The sequence below is a fragment of the Rousettus aegyptiacus genome, unplaced genomic scaffold (assembly GCF_014176215.1).
Source record: "Rousettus aegyptiacus isolate mRouAeg1 unplaced genomic scaffold, mRouAeg1.p scaffold_m13_p_1, whole genome shotgun sequence".
Lineage (NCBI taxonomy): Eukaryota > Metazoa > Chordata > Mammalia > Chiroptera > Pteropodidae > Rousettus > Rousettus aegyptiacus.
In genome coordinates, this window is record NW_023416284.1 from 69,787,921 (window position 1) to 69,802,863 (window position 14,943).

The 14,943-nt window shown below is 38.5% G+C and overlaps 1 protein-coding gene across 6 annotated transcripts in view; it reads left to right on the top strand.

Annotated features, from left to right (window-relative positions):
• Nucleotides 1–14,943, top strand: part of MBOAT1 (membrane bound O-acyltransferase domain containing 1) — a 96,562-nt gene that overhangs the window by 68,225 nt on the left and 13,394 nt on the right. For all 6 annotated transcript variants that reach the window (XM_016128101.2, XM_016128103.2, XM_036236782.1 and 3 more), the window contains 6 exons: nt 426–609; nt 2,730–2,922; nt 7,056–7,159; nt 9,396–9,460; nt 11,049–11,181; nt 13,028–13,179. In XM_016128101.2, coding sequence (XP_015983587.1) covers nt 426–609; nt 2,730–2,922; nt 7,056–7,159; nt 9,396–9,460; nt 11,049–11,181; nt 13,028–13,179 — 831 coding nt within the window. The remainder of the gene's footprint in view (nt 1–425; nt 610–2,729; nt 2,923–7,055; nt 7,160–9,395; nt 9,461–11,048; nt 11,182–13,027; nt 13,180–14,943) is intronic.

The following is a 14,943-nucleotide window of genomic DNA, read 5'->3' on the forward strand; positions in this document are numbered from 1 at the left end:
TATTTATTTTGGCATTCGGGAGGGAGTTTTCCCATTTCAAAGCATCTCAGTCAACTAACAATAGGTCAGGTTCCCACACTGCCTGATATTTACCTTCATTTTTCTCCTGTAGACAGCTAAGGTTGATGAGAAAACATTTCCTAGCCTCAGAGTTGCCTTTGCCTTAGACCCCATCCTCTCTGTTTATAGTAGTGATTAGCCAGCAGAGGGCGCCACGGAGTGCTGCACCTTCTCGGAGCCACTGGTCTCATTAACTTTTCTTTCAACAACATTTCTCTCAAGCAGATTTTTAGAGAAACAGAAGATCATTTTATGTTTAATAAAACTATAAAGCTAACATCTGTGTTTACAATTTGCTTATTTGCAAATATGGAAGAAAACTTAAAGACTGGAAACATCTTAACTTTTTACTTTTATTTTCACAGAGTAAAACCCTCTTTTTTGGAATACTTAAGCTACCTTCTCAACTTCATGAGTGTCATAGCTGGCCCTTGTAACAATTTCAAGGACTATATAGCCTTCATTGAGGGGAGACATACACATATGAAATTGCTAGAAGTGAACCGGAAGCAAAAAGATTTCCACAGCCTGCCAGAACCTTCTCCCACTGTAAGTTTTTAGTGCCAAGATTTACCCAGAGGTCCAGAAAATAGTTTTGCTGCCAGGGCTGACTCTCACTAATAATTGTTCTGATTTAAAAAGCCGAACAATTTACCAGAAAGTTTTTCTAACAATCCCTGCCCCCCCCCCATTTGTTTAAAATATCAGTATTGGTATTTATTTGCTCTCTGTGTTAGAGCAGCAGATATTTATTTCCCAGAGGAGTTTATTGACTGGGAAGATTAAAGCAATCGATCCATTAATCAACCAGCCAATATTTAGTGCCTATGATGTGCTCAGTACTGTACTAGTAAACACATTCAAATTTCGAGTGTTTGTCTTTATGAATATAATTTCATGTTTGGCCAAAGGTAATATGTCATAAAAGGGGGAGGGGGAGGAAGTGGGAACCAGAATAAATAGGCTTTTTATTGCAGAGCCTGCTTATTGCAGGATAAAACTGGTTTTACCTTGGCATGCCCAAAGCTTGGTTTTATTGACTTTGGGAGAGTTTAATATGGTTTGTATGTATGTATGTATTTATTTACTTATTTTTTTAGGCGAGGCAACCCTTGGTTGACCTCAGATTGCGAGAACCTTGTCAGTTTATAATCCCTTATTTTTTTATTTTTTATTTTTTTTTACGCCTACAGCACCTGGTCTTCCTAGGTGGTCTCCCATCCAGGTACCAACCAGGCCTGACCCTGCTTAGCTTTAATATGGTTTTTTAGAAATAATATTTTTTAATTTTAATCTAAATTTTACTCATCTCCAATTAGTCTACAATAGGATAATTTATTGAACTTTACAAATTTGCTAAATTTATTTAGATCATATCCTGTATTTAAGGGAAATTTGTCATTGAAGGAATGGGGAAAATTGGACAAGGGAGAAAATAAGGATAATTAAATATTTCATAAATGGTAGTTAAAGTCTAGGCAAATTAAGTATTTGAAAATGTAAGTGATTTTTTAATTAAGCGTGAATTTTCAGATAGTTTTGACACAGTTGGCTCCTCTTAGCACTTTGCGGTTAGAAAAATGTTTCAGCTCCAACTGCATGATTGAAACAATCTAGGAGTGAAGTCACCATGGCTATGAAAATCAAAGTAACTGCAGGTCTTTCTAGGCAGCGTCTGTCACAGTAGTGCTTTCAACTGTTACCTGCTTTTATTTAGAAAATATTATTAGAGAGTCTTAATTAACATCACTCTCCAAGGAGATTCTTGCATTTTTATGCATAGAGAAACCGGAGTGGTGAGGTTGCCTTTTGGCTAAAAACACATTGATGGGAGGGGTCTGGCACCCACGAGCTGGTGCCCCTTCAGTGGCTAATTGTGGTGAACATTTAACTGGAAGCCAGGCACCATTCTCAGTACCTTGTAAATATTCATTCTCTTAAACCCCAAGCCACCCTCTGGGGGAGGTGCCAGTGCTATCCCTCCCTATATTACAAATAAAAGTGGTCTGTTTTTATAAAGTTAGGAACTATAATTGTGTTGGTGTTAAATGACATTCCCTGGAATGCCAGGGGAACTGGGCAAAATCACTCCATCCTGAGTCATTTAAAATGTCAGTACATCTTAACCACAGAGCAGACTACATTTATCCATCCTGGAAGGTTTCTAAAGCTTTCCATTAACCTGCCGTGTCTTGGTGCAGACATTTAATCATATGCTCCGGTGCCCCCCCCCCTCCAACTAAGCCTGTGTCCTCTTTGCTGGCGATTCAAACCCGTTTCCTTGGCTCTGCTGGCTATAGAAGTGGAAGGCAAATGGTTTTTTCTTTCTGATGGAAGTTGCTACCATTTAATATTATCTATTTTTTTTATGTTTTGGGTAACAAAACCACCTACTCTTTCCTGGTAGTATTTGCTGGTGAAAGTTTTCTTCCATTTTAGATATATTCAGTCCTCAAGTGTCAGGGGTATATTCTTCATCTAAATATAGCATATAAGCCCATCATGGCATTTGTGTCACGAGAAAGAATGCCTGTTGTTACTCCTTCTAGGGAACATTGCCAAAGGAGCTATTGGAACAGGCTTGTTCTTCATGTGCCCTTGCCAAAATTGTCTTCTTCCGACTGGAGTGTTCTGAATATTTACACTGATTTATTTCTCCCCACTTTCAGGGAGCTGTAATCCGTAAGTTGTGCATGACCTTGGTGTCCCTCCTTTTGTTTTTGACGCTCACGAAGACCTTCCCTGTCACCTGCCTGGTTGATGACTGGTTTGTTCATAAAGCAAACTTTCTGACTCGACTTTGCTACTTATATGTTGTCATGCAAGCCTCAAAGCCCAAGTATTACTTTGCTTGGACATTAGGTAAGTTTGATGGAGTGGCCCTAACTGAATGAGGAAAAAATGACTCCTTGAATGGCTTAGCCAGAACGACATTTTGGATCACCTAACCAAAAAAAGCCCAATACATAATGGAAAGCAGCTGAACCGGTGTCATTTTTTACTTCCCAGCATAGCACTGCTCTTTCCTGCTGTCCATAAACTCAGTTATATGTGATGAGGAGAAAAGCAGCCCTAGCTGTTGTATTAACTCAGCATTATTAACAGATGTCCAACCCTGGAAGCTGCTTCTTCCACCAATCAAATGGCTATTTAGTGCAGAGGAAAGCTATGGAAAAATTCTGGAATGATCTGGCTTTCTGATAATTTTGGGGTTTGTGTGTAATAGAGGATGCACATTTTTACCAACACGTGTGCTAATTTAGGTTGTACTGTTTCTTAAGAAATTGTTATGCCTGCCTTATTAGCTGACTTCAAGTGATTTTTTTTTTTAAGGTAGAAAGTTCAACTAAATTTAGTTTTATCACATTTTTTTTCTTATGAGGTAACTTAGTCAATATTAAGTTTTCTCTTTCCTTGCAAACTGTTTTAGACCGGAAAAGTTTAAAGCTTTGCTAAAGTGAGCAATAAACCCTTCTACATATCAAGAATAGTAAAGAATTTTGATATGGCATGGCAGCTGTATGTATTTCACATTTGGAACCCTTCCAAGAATGGGAGTTTAACATCATAGCTGAAAAGACCTAGAGCTTGATGTCAGGGAGCAATGACTATTAAGTCGGATAGATTATTAAACTCAGATCCTAGTGCTTGTTGGCCCATATTCCATGGGTGAGGACATAACATTTAATGAGATCTTCTTTTCTCATTTCATAATCCAAGGCTTTCGCCCCAAATTAGTTTGTGGCTACTAAATTATTTCTTTCATGTTTCTTTTTTATTGTGGTAAAATAGAAATAACAAAATTCATCATTTTAACCAGCAATAGTGTACAGTTTAGTAGCGTTGTTTATTCATGTGATTGTGCAGCCATCACCACCCTCCATCTCCAGGACTTTTTCCATCACCCCAAGCAGAAACTCTATCCATTAAATAGTAATAACTTCCCATCCCAACCTCTTCCACTTCCCGGTCCAAATTATTTTTAAGGGTCAAAGTGTTTGGGGATAAGTTCAGTCCAATGTGGTATTTATATAACACTTAGCCAGAGAGCTCTGAATTAAAGCTCTTCTAAAATTTGCAGTGTGGGAAATTTTGTATCTAGTCACGTTCAGTTGAGTACCAGGTTCTGTGCTATGAGGAATTCAAAGTTAGGACATCTTCTCTGCCCTCAAGACTGTTACACTCTGCATGTTCATACCAACTAGGCAGTACGCATCAAGAGCTGTCCCAGGTGGGAATACAAAGATGAAAAATATGGACTGGTTTTTGGAGAAGCCTTCAAAAATCTCCTTGTATCTTATTCTTTTTTCTGCAGTTGCCATATTATTTCAAAACAAATTCCTTAGTGTGTAGGCATTATACATGCTATGGTTGGAACCCTACTTGGAACACCAGGCATATGTTTCTGTGTGAATTAGTATTTTCACTTTACTTTAACCTGTATGTGTATGTGTGTGTGTGAGAGAGACTGAGTCTCTGCCTTTACTATCTTCTTCTTCCTCACTTATCCTTCTTTTCTCTTCCCCGCACCCTACCTTTCCACTCCCATATTCTGTATCCCAGGGTTTATGGGCTGGCTTCTGGACTAAATCAGCAATTAATTTAAGGAGGAAAGGCCATTCCATGGCTTCGTAGGGAAAATCTGATGCGAGGTGGGTTGAGCTGGGGGGGGGGACCTGAGCGGGGTGGGGGGGTCGCAGGGAATTGGGGGTATCTGGCATTGTTTTGCTTTATTGGGGGAATACTCCAGCTATTTGGAGTATAGAAATAACCTTTCTGTGGATAGCTTTCTCTGTGGACTTGACTCTTTATTACCCCTCTTTTTTTTGGTAGCTTCAGTAGATGCACTTCATTAATTTGTATGGCCTCAATTTGAAGTTCGTTACAGTTTAGATTTCATGGGTTGATCTGAAATTAACCTGTGTATTATTTATGAATAAAGAAGCAGTGAATAGTATAACAGGGAACAGTTAAACTGCTTAACCAAATAATTGTTTTATTCAGCTCCTTAAAACACCATTTACATATAATTGATGTAGTAATTATCCATGATTATAAATTTAATCCTTAAAGTTGGCCTCTTGATGAATCTCAGCTGAGCTGTACTGTGATAGCTTAGTTCTAGCTACTGTTTATATTGAAATAATACAGCAATTTTCTTTGGACTTGGCATATAATTCTGGTTGTTTTTCTCCTACTAGGTAGACTAAACTTTGGCCCAGGTTGTGTTCTAAAGATCACAAACTCCACAATATGGGTGTCCAAATCATTTTATCTGTAATAATATATCAGAGCCATGAACAATATAAATCCAGTTTTGGACTGGCTTAGTCTGTTCAACATGTCTTTAAAATAGGTACTATATTATAGCCATTTTATACTCAAATGAATAGGTTTCTAGAAGTTAGACAACTCTCTCACAGCCATGCATTTATTCTGTTGCCAAGTGGAGATCAGAAGCAGGGAGATCTGCCTCCAGAGCCTGCCCTTAGTGACTGTCTTCCCACCACTGTAAGCATTAAATGAGAAATGCCTGTAATTTACAGAATCCTAAAAGATAGTAAATGCGCGTGCGCACAATAGTTATTATTTTTGTTTGCTTTTTACAACCTGGCCAGGTAAGTTGCAGCTGAAGCTGGAGATGGGAGAAAGGATTCAGGGATTGCTGTGCTGGTCCCAGCATGGTCAGTCAAGCCCTGTTTTTAGTTGTCAACAGAGACCTCAAGGGCTCTTCTTCCAGTTCAGTAAATGACCTATCATTCACATATTTTGCCCACACATTTAAAACAATTCGTTACTTAACTGGCACACTCTCACTTGTTTTTTTTTTTTTTTTTTCCACTGAGTTTTCATCTGGTCAGCGTGGGAGAATGGCGTAGAAGGCCTCAGTACTTTTCACTATTTCTTCTAAAAGAAACAACAAACTATCCATTATGCCAAAAGTAAAGGAGACAGACACAGAACAGGCTGTTGTCCTTTAGTCCCTCTGAAGTCCATCTCGAGTTGGGCTTGAACTCCTCTGGAACCTGCATGAATACAGCTACGGCAAAGAAAGAGTTCTCCAAGATCTTCTCCAATCTAAGACTTTACCATGCTGTGATTTAATTAGTTTGATTATTTTTAAAGAAAATCTTCTAATAACTTGAAATAAGATAAATGAAAAGAGGAAAATTAACCCCTTTGTCATCATAGTAAAAGTATACTGATTGTATCAGGTCTACATTTGTTTACAAAAATTTCATTAAGGAGCTCATTAGAAATGTAATACTGCAGGGAGACATTTTCCTGTCAATCAGTGAAGTCAAAGATGGCGACAGGAGTTTTGAGACTGGCTTTATGGGTAGGATGGCTTTGGTAGTGTGTCCACGTGTGGCTTCTATGGCAGCTGGCCCCCAGTTCACATCTCTAACTCTTTTTTCTTGTATTCCAGACTTTTCTAACTGCAGCTTGGCAGCCCCAGCTGATATCCTACTGACACGTCGTACTTAATACGTTCAGAATGAGCTTGACTTTCTCATTCAGAGCTGGTTCTCTTCCTGACTTAATGCTGTCTTACCAGTTAATGTCCTGCCATCTTACATGACAGCTCTTGGACTTCTTTGGGGTCCCCTGTTTCTCCTGGTCTCTGCTTCTCTGCTTATGTGTATTTTTACCTTCTCTTTCTCTTATGTCAAGTTGGTCACCAAATCCTTCATTTTATTGCTTTGTTTGGGTTCTTTCTCTTTTATTCTCATTTTTTATTCTTTGAGTATCTAGCGACTTCTTAGTAGGTGCTTACTAAATGCTAGTGAAAGAATAAAAACTGAGGTCACCAAACCCAATAATGTTTCTCTGAGTCACAATGGTACCAGCTTAAATTTTTTCTGGTTCCTTTTCCAAGGGAGCTACTGCATATCTCCATTTTCTGGTCTTAAAGCTAAACAGACATTGGTATCTTGCAAAGTAGCAATATGACTTTTGTTCCATATCCTAATGTGTTGTTTTAAAAACCATAGCGGATGCAGTGAATAATGCAGCTGGCTTTGGGTTCAGCGGAGTGGATAAGAATGGAAATTTCTGTTGGGATCTGCTCTCTAATCTAAACATCTGGAAAATTGAGGTGAGTCTACTGTGTTTCTGAATTAAGCTGCCATAGTGAATAAAGCAAATGGTCTGCTTCGATTGTACTGTCCGGAGATCTTCATCAGCACCCAAGGAAAAGCTGCTATCAGGGAATGCCAAATCCAGCAACCTCCTGGACATTTTGTATCTTGAATTGTGTTTTTCTCTCTTTTTTTAAAAATAAGATACCTCCTTTCTTGATATTTTTCATTATTCAAAGAATAATGACAAAAATCTGAAACAAAGAGCCAGGAAAATCTTTTTTTGTGGTTTACATTTCTGTTCTTTCAACTAGGAGGTACAGATGTCATTTTCTTTTGTTCACATTCTAATTTCTACAGTCAGGAACACAGACTGGAAGCTCTTGTATTTAGCTTTCAATATCCTAAGTGTTTGCTGTGGTTCCTTTGGAAATGTAATCTGTTTCCTTTTAAGAAGAAGTGTCATGGCGCACAGCGTTTGGCCACTAGAATCAATGTGGTTTTCTTCTTTCTCTGGCTTAGTTCTTGGACCATAATTCTGATATGTCCTCATCGTCAAAGGTGGTCTCTTTGGGGCCACACTCTTGGTTTCCTTGGCATCGTCAGCACTCGGAGCAGATAGGAACACCAAATCTCAGACCCTTTCTCCTTGCAGTAGGACAGGAGGAAGGGCATGGTTCTCAGCACACAGGGGTGTTGGTTCTCTAGCCAGGTGACTCATGTTTACTGTTTGTTGGGATCTTCTGCCCACCATAGGGCAGACAGAGTGCCGTTAGAGAGTTTGGGCAGAAGGAGATGTGCGTGTTGACTGAGAAGACAGGGATGTAAAGACTGACCACCTGCCACCCAAATTAGGTGGACACTGGGCCACAAGAAGTCATGGGGGTTGGGGGGATACCACCCACCTTCTTGACACTGGAGGTCTTTCTTCATCTTACATGGACAGCTCCAACCTCCAGAACATTTTCTACATTGCTTTTTAAATTTAGAAAAGCAATGTAGAATATCTACAAGCTTTGCTTTTCTGTGTAGATGATGTCAGAGTGAGTATAAATATGTTATAACTTTCCTCCTTTTTCTTACTAAAACTCTTCTCTCCTTCAAAACTCTTGGACCATCATTGCTGGCTGCCTTGGAGGGCTGTGGGAAAGTGTCTCTCCTTGACCTTTGGCTGCCCACCAGTGCCATCAGCTATGCACCACAAGACAGGCCTTTTATTGGGCTCATAGATTCAGGGTAAAGAGCTAGTTACATATTCAACATAGAGGAAAACCAGAAGAAGAAAGTGTGCATTTTCAACAGAGTTGATATAGACAGAGCTAAAGAAACCAAGGAAATCTGATTTGGTGAAGGTACCTTGAGGCTGTACATAGAACATTCTATTAGCCGTAGAAGATATGGATAAATAAAACTTAGGGTTTTGAAATAAAAACTCATAATACACAATCTGTCATCTTCCACCTGTCTATTATCTCTCTCCTTCTCTCCCTCTCTTTTCCACACATTAGGCCAAGGTGTGGCCTGAGGTTTTGTGGTTGAAGCTTGAACTTTCCACCTTCCTGAGGCATTCTGGTTCTTGAATGTTTGCATAACACTTTCTACCACAAGACTTGGACAAGATTTTTCTTTTGGAATGAGGAAACCTACTTGATGGCTCATTTTGGACTATCTCTTCCTCAGTGGTTGATTACTTGTGTTGTTGCCAGTTGGATGATATTTGTTTTCTCTTTTGTATTGTGATTCCTTTATGCATAAAATCTCTTACTATTCTAGATGCAATTGGAAGCATTTGAACCTGTCCAGCTGCTTGTAATGTCACAAGACTGACCTAGTGTATAGATGGCCACGTAATGAAAAGATGACAATTAAGTTCAATCTATCTCCATAAAGGCACTAAATTAACATGATTAAACTTTTCCTATGGTAAATTCCCTTTTGGAGTGTTTATTTTAAATTTTAGATGAACTAAAATTTTTTTTTTTTAATCAGAGTGGAAGGAAAACCCACAAAACATTCCTTCAGTTTTCCTGTAATTTGAAATTAAATTATGAAAAATTGAGACTTTGCAAGCGAAGTGAATTTTATAAACACCAGAATTTTACTGTGTATGATGGAACAGCTGATATAATCTTGACCGAGTAATCACTATTGAAATAGCACATCTAATCTGCTGCCAGGGAAATTCTGGAGAGGACTTTCCATTACTCGAGGTATTTTTAAAACTAATGATAGGTGTTATTTTTTTCTTTCTAGACTGCCACAAGTTTCAAAATGTACTTAGAAAACTGGAATATTCAGACAGCTACTTGGCTAAAGCGGTAAGAAAAACAAAAACGACCTCATTGCTCATGGCACTGGGATATGTTTAGATGGGTGTTGTTAGATGAACAGCAATAGTCTGCCAGCAGTAATGTCTTCTGACACTTTTGTATTAACATCTATGCCTTGTAAATGCAAAAGTAGAAATATATTGGTTTGAGGTTCACAATGTAGCATATTTATTTTAATACATCAGACACTTAATCCTGCCTTGCCTGTGTACCAGCTACTCATTTAATTCTCAGGTCAAGCCTTACAAATTCCAAAATTAGAAACATCATTTATTATGAAACCAATAATACGCTATTCCTGAAACTAGTAAATATTGCTATCATGAGTGCAGGAAGAATATAAAAATATTAAGCTGTAGATTCTGTAGATTTTTGATAAGTAGTATTTTTCTTATAGTAATTTCCCCAAAGTAAGCTCAACAGTGTTGTCTGTAAATTGATCCAAACACTCAATTTTTGAAAATTTGCCCTTAATAATATTGCTGTTAATTTTGCAAATAATTTTACCATAAACCTCTATTTCTATAAATTGAGTAATCCCAGTGTACCTGGAGTCTACAGTCTCCATTAAAAGTTTGTGTTCTAAGATGACTGAACATACATAAACAATGAAAGAATATTTAAAAAATCATGTTTGAAATTGTAATATTTTATTCATAGAAAAAGATAAAGAGGGTAAGAAATACATTTGCAAACTACCTCTCATTTCAGAAAGAAACATTACAATTGGGGTGTTCTTGGTCCCATATTTTTCCCCCCAAATGCATTCTTCTTAGGAAGAGGGAGCTGTAATTCTTAGTTTGAGTTTAAGTCAGTTACTTTTGACAACCCATAGTAAACCATGTAGTGGCTACCTTAATGGTGCCATTGGTAATTCGTAGACTTGATTTGGGAGAAAGCCCCATATCACTTTATTTTAATAACCAAGGAGCCAGAGATCTCCAGAGTATTTTGCTGACAATTTCTAGAACCACACTATATCACCCTTTAAGGCAAATTCATGGATTGAAATCCTATGGACACAGTGAGAGCTGAAACGTTCACATAACCGACATTTATTTTGTGCTGGAGTCACTGCCAAAAGAGATGAAGAGGGTTGCAGTGTTAGATGGCATAGGGACCAGGTTGAAAAGATAAATGAACTTTGACTAAATGAGGATGTCCATTTCTAAAGGCCCTCATTCTGATTCCAAAACTTTTGGTGTGAATCACATTTATAAGTATCCCTGCTGTTTTAGGTCATTGGTGGCAGAAGCTCTTGCTGGGTAGAGAGTGACCACTTACATTTCTATTAGATATAGGATGATGGGGTTTAGATCATTTAGTTCTATGGAGGTTAAAAAATCATACCTCTCCCACAAAGATGGAGCTGCAAATTGCTTCCCCGGCAGTGTTCAAGAAAGCTAGGGTTCAGACTGCTTGGAATCCATTGCAAGTCCCTAAAAAGGGTCAGGCAGGCAGGGCATCAGGCATGGAGCACATGATTTCTGCGAGTCAGATCCAAAAAGGTGCCAGTGTAGCTGGAAGTTTATGGTATGTCTGACCTGTGGCTCATTGTACCTGCCTCTTTTTACAGAGTGTGCTATGAGCGGGTCCCCTGGTACCCCACGGTGCTCACCTTCATCCTGTCTGCCCTGTGGCATGGTGTCTATCCTGGGTACTATTTCACCTTCTTAACTGGAACCCTTGTCACACTAGCAGCCAGAACGGTAAGCTTCCTTTGGTTATGGGGTATTTTTCTTAGTAATCTGATGCCTGTATATTTGTTGTCATTTAGTCCTATCAGGAGTCTGGGAATGAGGCCGTAGGAGTGATGTTTTGAAAAATCAAACAGTCTTCTCATTAGAGAAATACTTAAGCATATAGTAATTTGTGGTCATAAAATGGTTAACAATTTTATTTTCATATTATTTACAGAGGGTGTTTGTGAAACAAAAGGAATTTTAGGAGCAATGTTTAACTTATGAAAACATTTTTAATCATGAAAGGCTGTAAATATATACAACCTATTAATCACAGGTGACAATGATTATTAATTAATGTGGGCTTCGTAAGACTTCATTTTGCTTCTATTTCACTTCATTCCTCATTTCATTATCCTAAGCCTAGAAATAATTCAGAGTTTGTGAGCAGCCAGTAAAATGGCAGCCATGGAACTGTGTTGTTAGAGATTGCTTTAACCTCTCATGTCTGATCCGATTTCATTAGTTTGTATGAAATCCTTGATGAATTTTATAAATTTGGTTCTCTAGGTTTTTCAGTAGTCTTCAGTTTGTCCTAGACTGTTCCTACAATTTGCTGGGTGTAGAGCAGGATTATAAAGGAATAAAAAATATGCCTGCCCTCAAAGAATGAGATGAATATAAGTAATTACAATTCAATGTGCTCTAATTGTCAAATACAGAGTTTTGTACATAGTTGATTTCATTTCAGTCTTTGATAATGATTGTGGGCTTTCTTATTCAAAGATCCCAAGAGCTTCTAATGACATTTGTTGAACTATATTTTGGGTGTAGATTTAGGAGCCCCAGCATAGCTACTCACTTATTCTGTAATTCACCTCTCCTATGTATGACTATTTCAGAGCCCTACTATGTGTAGTCAGCTTCCTAGGTCCTGGGCCACTGTAGTGAACAAGGCAAGAGTCCCTCATGGAGTTTTTAGTTTAGTTAGATGAAAATTTATTGGGATTTATTTGTGAAAAAGATGGATAATTGATTACTATTCATGCTGATAAGCACATTTTAAAAATAAAGTATATATTGTACATATTTGTGCACAGAAAACAGGGAAGGCATTTTCTTCCATTCACATACCTCCTGGAATTATAAAAGAAAACTGGAAAACAGAGGCCAGGACACATTAAGAAACAAAGGTCTGAATTTTGTTACCATATTCAGCGTATTATTTCTTAAAATATCTTCAGTTGATCTCAACTGGCATAAAAACATTGATTTATACAAAGCCCTTTTTTTGGGTGACCTTTTGTAAATCATTTTACAAATGATTTAGGTAGAGAGTGAAGAGAGGAGAGGACTGATAGAGCAGTATTCCCTTTTTCAGGAAATAATTAGGGAAGAGTGCAGGGTCTTATCGACCAAGGCATGCATCACAGAATTGTTTACAATAGCAGAGGGTGGGAGGCACACTAAATTTTCCATAATTGACTTAAAATTGTATTGGTGATTAATAGATACTGATGCAGAAAAAAAATTGTGGTGTATTAACTAAATGAAAAAACAGGCTAAAAAATATATTGATGCGGATACATATGACTAGAGAAAGACTTGGAAGGATATGTGCCAAGTTTTGAAATAGCGCTTTTCTCTAGGAGACATTTAAAAGAAAAAAAAAAATCATTTGTAGTTTCTTAAACAGTTTCCTATAGGGAACTTTATATATATAACACTAAGAAACACCATAATGATATTTTTAGTTGAAAATGGAACTCACTTGGTAGATGTTTTTGATAGCCTGGGTTCCTGAGATATGCTACCTGCATGCAGACTTAAAGTTTTGTTTTTTACCCTCTCCTTTGCTTTCCTTGGCTTGCAGGTGAGGAATAACTACAGACATTACTTCATTTCTTCAAAAGCCCTCAAGTTTGTTTATGATTTTGTCACCTGGGCTGTCACTCAGCTGGCCGTCTCATACACGGTGGCACCCTTTGTTATGTTGGCAGTTGAACCGACCATCAGTTTATACAAGTAAGTTCTATTGCTGCTCAGTAAACTCGTCTGTTTTCTCACTCTTGGGAGTCGATAGATTGAATTAACAAGTACTAACGATTTCTAAATATGGCTTCAATGTGGAAATGTCCATAGATTTCCTGGAAATACCAACATACAAACACCAGTACAGATGAGCAGAGTTGATGGGAAGCCCTTCTACCATTTGTAACACAATTAAGAGATGCTTATGACAGTGAATTTTGAAGAGATGTGTCTGAATTACAAGTTCAGAGGGTGAATTTGCTGCCCTGGCCTTTTTTTCCTGAGAGCAGGACAGGAGTGGGCAGGTGCTGGGGTGCTGCCCACCACTGGGAATGGCCGGCATGAGTGTTGGCAGGAGGGCCCTGTGTCCTACGTCGGTGGCAGTTCTGGTGGATGCACATGAAGGGAGGGTGTATGTTGAATTCGAGGAGGAGGTTCACACCAGAGACCTTTACGGAGAGGGTGTCAGGACTTTATATGCAAACACCAGTGTTCCCGCTGGACTGCAAACATATTCTTGCTTACTCTTATTGTCTCACTCATTGAATTAGTTGAATTTCTCTGCTCTTGTAAACTGGTCATGTGACCTCTAGCAAGTAACTAGCCTCTTTGACCTGAGTTTTCTCAACTGTAAAGTGAGGCTAAGACTAGAATCCACTTCAAATCACCTGTGTTAAGACTGAATGAGGTATATACGCAAAGGGCTCAACCCAGTGCCTGACATATAGTCTGTTTTAAATAGATGCTAACCTGTACTATATAATGGTTTGCATAGTCTTTTGTAGATTAACCTTGGAGCTTATCTGTGGTCAGACAGTGACTTAGAAATAAACAATGCAAACGTGCCTTATTTGTAAATGGGGATTTATTATTGATGTACTAGTCAGAATGATCAAGACAGTTCTACTATTCAATACGAGTGTCAGTGTCTATTTGTCACGTTAAAGGAAAACACGGTAGAGGGAACTATACAACTATACAGGTAAAATCTGTTTCTGTAATGCCCATTAGGTCATAGGAATTATGTCAGTATAACATGGAAGTTAATAAAAAGCAGCTCAATACATAAATTTTTCTAGATAAGAGATGCCAATCTAGTAGGAAGAGAATTGTAATCTTTTGCAAAACCCCCCAGTTCAGCCACTGCAGAGGTAGGAGCCACTTAAGAAACTTGAAATTGAGCACCCCTTCACTGGGCTCCATGAGAGGCATCCCCACCTCACCAGCCTGGCTCTCAGCTGGTTTTACCTCCTCAGTGCTACCCTGAGGGCATCTCCAGTTGCTCACAGCATTTTCCTTCCTTCCCGCTGGCATTGTCTCCTGCATTATACCACCTTTGGCTCTACTGAGCTGCTCTCTGCCTGGTCTGTCCAAGTGGTTAGCTTAGGTGCTCGTTGTTCTGGTTAAGACTCTTAGCTTTTGATTTGTCTGTTTCTCACATGACTTTCCCTCATAACCCCTGGTATTTTAAGCACAGGATATTGCCAAATATGAGATTTTTCAGGAAAATATGTATTATGTTATAGCAGAAATACTATATTCAACTCAATACATTTAACAGCTACAGTGTGCTGGGCACTGTTCTAGAAGCTGGGGATAAAAGTGGTGAGCAAAATATAGAAATCATTCCTGCTGTCGTGGAGGGGATAGCTTGTTGGAAGGGACAGGCAGTAATTGTCAAATTTATAAATATACACCGAGATCATACTCTGAGTGAATAGTACAAAGACTTAACTTGTAACAGGAATCTGACTCAGA